The 5,818-nt window shown below is 38.1% G+C and overlaps 2 protein-coding genes across 2 annotated transcripts; one reads left to right on the top strand and one right to left on the bottom strand.

Annotated features, from left to right (window-relative positions):
• Window positions 1-2,068: 2,068 nt before the first annotated feature.
• On the bottom strand, window positions 2,069-2,416 carry LOC105070255 (keratin-associated protein 15-1-like). The gene has a single exon (XM_010956599.3). The coding sequence runs from the start codon at window positions 2,414-2,416 to the stop codon at window positions 2,069-2,071; it is 348 nt and encodes a 115-aa protein (XP_010954901.1).
• A 2,095-nt stretch (window positions 2,417-4,511) lies between these two features.
• Window positions 4,512-5,439, top strand: LOC105070256 (keratin-associated protein 14). Its single transcript, XM_010956600.3, has one exon. It carries the CDS (start codon window positions 4,586-4,588, stop codon window positions 5,090-5,092), a length of 507 nt encoding a protein of 168 aa, XP_010954902.1. The 5' UTR covers window positions 4,512-4,585; the 3' UTR covers window positions 5,093-5,439.
• Window positions 5,440-5,818: the final 379 nt, after the last annotated feature.

Here is a 5,818-nt window from a genome sequence, read left to right on the forward strand (position 1 = left end):
AACCAATTCATGTTGACTCAGGTGGTCTAAAGCTGTCAGATGAGACAGGTGGCCCCAGTCATCATTCTCTTTCCTCCCAACCCTGGTTCTCTTTGATTTGAATAGAAGAAGCCAGGAGCAGAACATTGATGGAACACAAGGAGGGTAAATAAAATGATCAGGCCCCTCTAAGCCACCGGTGACCTATGGAATAACATGACCAGCCTTGAACAGAGGGAAAAGGAAGAAACTTTAGTATGGCTAGATGACTGGTTTTTAATTTATACTGGGTTGGACTTAACTCCTAATATGAAATGAAAATGTCTCTTAGTATCTTAGTGTGATCATAGATCTTGCCCATGGTATTGCTCAGAAATTCAGGGAAGTAAGAACCTTCAGGTCAACTGTGAAGTTCAGTAGCAGGAGAAAAGTGCAGCAACTTCCTAATTTTGCCCTCGTGGGTCCAATACATCCGTTACACTTAAAATCAAAGATGGCTACCCAATAGTTCTCGATTCTTTCTCACGTTCAGTTGTAAGGTTAGACTTTCACTGAGTGAGTCTGATACAACAATTTGTTTCTTGATCAATGAAAGTAAAATAAAGTATATTGACCTTAATTCACGGAAAAGTCTATTTTCATTTATTATTTCACTATTTATCAGTATATCAGCTTACTTGAAATCAGAATATATTTCATGAGCATGGAAGCTATGAAAATGTAGCTCTCAAATCTCCCTCTGCAGGGAACATAAAGGACAGGGCTGCAGCTCCCAGTCTTTCAGGCTACCATCACATTTATGCCAAGGTCATGTTGTGCCTTGTCAGTGACTGATACTCAGGCAGGTCTGTCTTCATGACACGAGGGACTCCTTCAATGGGTGACTTACCAAAACTGTCTTGGAACGTCCCTGAAGATTATTCTAACACAACCAACCTTCTTTCCCTCTTTCCCTCATTCCTTCCTTCCTTCCTTCCTTCCCTCCCTCTCTCCTTCACTGAGTTCAGACCTGCATCGTTGTCTGATGGCTCTCCCATAATTCTCCAGCTACCTCACCATTTTCACTGACAGGTATTTTCCCCAACAAATATCTTTCATGTTATATCCTAGTTGGCAGCTATTTCTCAAAGGACTGCAACTAACACATTAGATCAGCAAGATTACTTTTTTATATGAAGTGGTAATTCACTCCTACTATTGTCAATAAGTTTCAAGTGGTATCCTTAACTCTTTTTTGAAGCCCTTGTTCTTTGTGTTCCCATTGAATCGTTTTTATCACCATTATTACACTTGCTACATGACAGTGAGTTAAAATTGTGTGTGTGTGTGTGTGTGTGTGAACTCCATGAAGGCAAGGAATTTATGTCTTTACTCAGCACAATGTCTGGTCTATAATCAGAACTCAGTAAACATTTTTCAATGAATACCCACCTAAAAACAAAATTTTCTAAAGCAATAATAAACAAATTCACCTAGGAGGGGCTATAAATCTCTTAAGACATGAGATACGCCATCTATTTGGATTCTCTAAACTTCCCTTTTCTACCCAGCAAAATATAAATGAAACAAAGAAAACAACAACAACAAAATGTTTACCAAATTAAGACAGTTGAAGGTATTGGATGCAGTCACTAAATGTACCATGTGAATAAAAGAAAATGGAATACCATAATTTATGCTAAATAAATAAGTTTATTTTAAATGCCATATCCATTTGAAATACAGTTAAGTGAAAGAATCTTAGGAGAAAAATAGGAGAGGAATCTTAAATAGTAACAGAAGTGATTTTGAGCATTGGCATAGGAATGAGGTCAAGGTATATCTCATATGTCTGATTTAGAAAAGGTCACAGGCCACTCTGTCCATGGTGAATCATATACTTCCAGGAGGACTGTGATGGTGAGTCTTGGTGATGAAGACGGTCAGTAATCATAAATGTTGAGGAGGCTGAGTGTTAAAAAGTTTCACAAAGTGTGGACATAACCATGAGGTCATGGGAGATATTCAGTAAGTTGATCTAAGAAGAGCGAGAGCTAAAGGCTAGTTGGTAACGTGATGAGTGGAAATTCATGGAAGAAAAGTAAGTTGGTCAGCAGAAGTTGTATCCACAGCCCAGAGACTGGAATGCAGGATTTCTATAACCGAAAGACCCAAAGCTGGTATTTCCAAATCCTAGAGATCCGGTGCAATTTGTTTGGCAGGGACCGCGGAAGATAAAGTTCTCTGGGCGGAAGCGGGACGTCCGGCAGGATCTAGTCACGGTAAAGGGATTCTGGTAGCTGGTGGGCTCAAAGATGGTCTCCCGAGAGCCACCTGGGAGAGAGGAGCCCAGCTGGAACATGTTGGGGTAGAAAGAACTATAGGGAGAAACTGGGCACCCCAGGTAACCTCCGAGAGAGCGGGAGGAGGAGTTTCCAAATCTGCGGTTGAAAGACATGCTGTCAGGAGTTCTCAGTTCAGCTGAGTTGCAGGCGGATGTTGTGAGTGTGAACGTTACCTCCTACACTCAACACTTATATACTCCAGCGGTGGCTGTAACAGCATGTGCCCATTTGAATAGGAATGCTTCATTAGGCTCCAGACAAAATGAAATACATTAACCTTCAAAGACCCTTTTTATGAATGCAGACTTTTAAATGAATTTCATTAGTTTTTCAAAGCAATTGTTCATGAAGCAAAAATGTCATTTCTCATTCATCTGGCTTGGGGAGATGACTGTAGGTGAAGCATAATTGTACCCACGAGTCTGGTGTTTCATTCATCCTGTCCTTCAAGGCCTTCTATTGAACGGGTAGCAAAGTGAGGATTCTGTTGTGTTTAAAAGCTCTGAAGAATATTTTGTAGTCTCGAGGGGGGACACTTATTTTGTTCCAAGTTTAGGAGCATAATGTAGAACAGAAAACAAGCAATATCTCAATATCTGTTCCATCTCCTGAATCTTGTAGACCTTATAGACAAAATAACCCACTCACAATCCCTAATTGGTAGAGATGTTAAATGAGTGTCTAACATGTTTATTTTTATTTTTTACTTTTTTATTGAAGTATAGTCAGTTACAATGTGTCAGTTTCTGGTGTTCAGCATAATGTCCCAGTCATACATACACACACGTATATTCATTTTCATATTCTTTTTCATTAAAGATTATTACAATATATTAAATTATAGTTCCCTGTGGTATACAGAAGAAATTTATTTTTATCTATTTTTATATACAGTAGTTCATATTTGCCAATATAAATATTTAACTCATCTAAATTGAATGTGTTTGCCTATCTAGTCATCCACTCTTATATAAGCTATTTCTGTGGAAGACTATTCTATGAAATCAGATATTAAGTAATTTTGAACATTCTTTTCTCCACAAAATGGAGGCTTTTGCACCCAAATGCATTTGTTCAGAAGTGGAAGGGAAATGTTTTTCTATGAAATGAATAAATCAAACAGCACAGAAGCCACAGAGAGATAAACCTTCTCAATCTCTCCTCTTCTTCAAGGTGTCAATCTTCATTACCTCACCACCAAGAGGTGGAATAATACAACCCAAAATTACCTTTATTTTTAAAATATTGTAATATTTGTCAGAAACACTTGAAAACAATTAAAGTCAAAGCGATGTATCTTGCTTTCTGAGGCAAATGAATAATCTCCTTAAGATGGTTCTTTTGGTCCAAAAACTCAAGGCAATTACTTCATAAACTTTCTTTAGAACAAAGGCATTTTCCAGATTCTGGAAAATTCTTTTAGTAGTAAACTTTGCCTCTGATTAAAGAGAGAAATACACTGGGCATTTTTGCCATACGTTTTGTTCTTATTTTTCATGTTTTTCCCTAGAATCTTAGATGAATAACCTCTTACATTCCAAAATAACATAAAGCAATTTATAATATTTAACTCATTCCACAATAAACACATACATACAAGGGAGAGAAAAGCTAAGACTGACTCTTAGTTTGCACACGGTTTTAAGCAGGAGCATCAGAAAATAAAGGAATCTCTCAGTTACTATTTCATTAAAGCCCTTAAAATTGAGATCTGATTTAAGAAATCCTCAAGCATCTTGCATGTTACCATTGTTGCTTCCTGATAGCTCTATCCATTAGGTAAACTTGCCACTTCTTGGTAACAATCAATGCATGTTTTTTGTTTAAAAGAAATGACGATGAGTAGATCAGTGAGTTAGCAAGTTTGCTATCCAGGTGGCAATAATTTTGAGACAGATTGTGAAAGAGATATCAATTATTTTTAATTAAGCCAGCTTCCCTCAGCCCAGACATTGTCTACCTCTAATGTAGCTCTCTGAGTGATCTGCTCGGTGACCTCTGGTAGAGAAAGATGACTAACAGCTTTGAAGATTCAACACTATTACCTGAATTCCAAGGCACAAACATGACTGCACCTTCCAGTTATAAAACCACAGAAACTAAGTATGCATAACTATGCTGCTCTCTTCAATTCAATTAAAAAGAGGAAGATAACTTGTTTTTATGAGCCACGGGGATGACATCCCCAGTGAAAGAGTATATAAACATCCCAGTCCAAGAAGTGACATTCAAACTCAGATTCTTCTCACTGTAACTCAGCTGAACTCACACCTCCTGTCACCATGTCCTACAACTGCTGCTCTGGAAACTTCTCCTCTCGCTCCTTTAGGGGCCAGTTGCGCTACCCAGGCTCCTCCTGTGGCTCTTCCTACCCCAGCAACCTGGTCTACACCACGGACCTCTGCTCTCCGAGCACCTGCCAGCAGGTCTCCTCTCTCCACAGCGGCTGTCAGGAGATCTGCTCTGAGCCTATCAGGGGCCAGGCGTTCCAGGTGGAGTCCAGTCCCTGCCAGTCATCCTGCTACCGCCGGAGGACCTCCACGCTCTCCCGTCCCTGCCAGACGACTTACTCTGGGTCTCTGGGCTTTGGCTCCAGAGGTTTTCAATCTTTTGGTTGTGGCTTCCCATCTCTGGGCTTTGGATCCAGTGGTTTCCAATCAGTGGGTTGTGGCCCCAGGGCTTTCTCATCTGTAAGATGTAGATCTAGCTTTGACAGTCCAACCTACTTCTCTTCTAGGAGCTGCCAGTCTGCTTCTTTCCAACCAACCTTTAGATCTGGCTTCTACTAATCTTATGCTTGAACGCAACACCTACTATATCTAGAAATTTGATGCAATATCTCCTATATCAAGATCTATACTATCTATTGGTCTCCTCTCCTACCGTTAGCTTACAAATTTGACTTCTACTGTTATCTACTATGGATTGGGAATAATTTGAATACCAGTAACTGGAAATGCAATCAGTAAAGAAAGATGCCAAAACTTCTTCCTTGTATTTACACAGATATGTGATATTGAAGCACATTTATTTCCTATTTCTTTCTCCTACTTATTTCCCCTAATGCCTCTATTTCAAATTTTACTAGTAGAAAAAAATGTAAGTTTAAATAAAAATATGTTATATGACATCCACATATTTGCTTTAATATCATTTTGTTTTCTCTGTGTCTTCAAAATGACTTCTAAATATCTGGCTAGATATTTCCATATCTTGTATTCATCACTGGAAAAAAATTATTTAAAAAGTAAAATTCTTTGGTGTCATTTAGGTTTGGAAGAAATTATTTCATCTTTCATGTTTACTCCATCTGTTAATACCTTCATATGATAAAAGCTAAAAATAAATTTTAACTATGGTCTTTTGTTCTGTAGGGAATTGGAAATTAGAATATGTTTATATAAAATAATTATAAATTGTAAGATATATTAAATTGATTACATCACGTAAGTTTGGAAGGAAGATTACCCATAAAATATATCCTAAAATATTTGAGAATTTGGAATGAGGATATT

The sequence above is a fragment of the Camelus bactrianus genome, chromosome 1 (assembly GCF_048773025.1).
Source record: "Camelus bactrianus isolate YW-2024 breed Bactrian camel chromosome 1, ASM4877302v1, whole genome shotgun sequence".
Classification (NCBI taxonomy): domain Eukaryota; kingdom Metazoa; phylum Chordata; class Mammalia; order Artiodactyla; family Camelidae; genus Camelus; species Camelus bactrianus.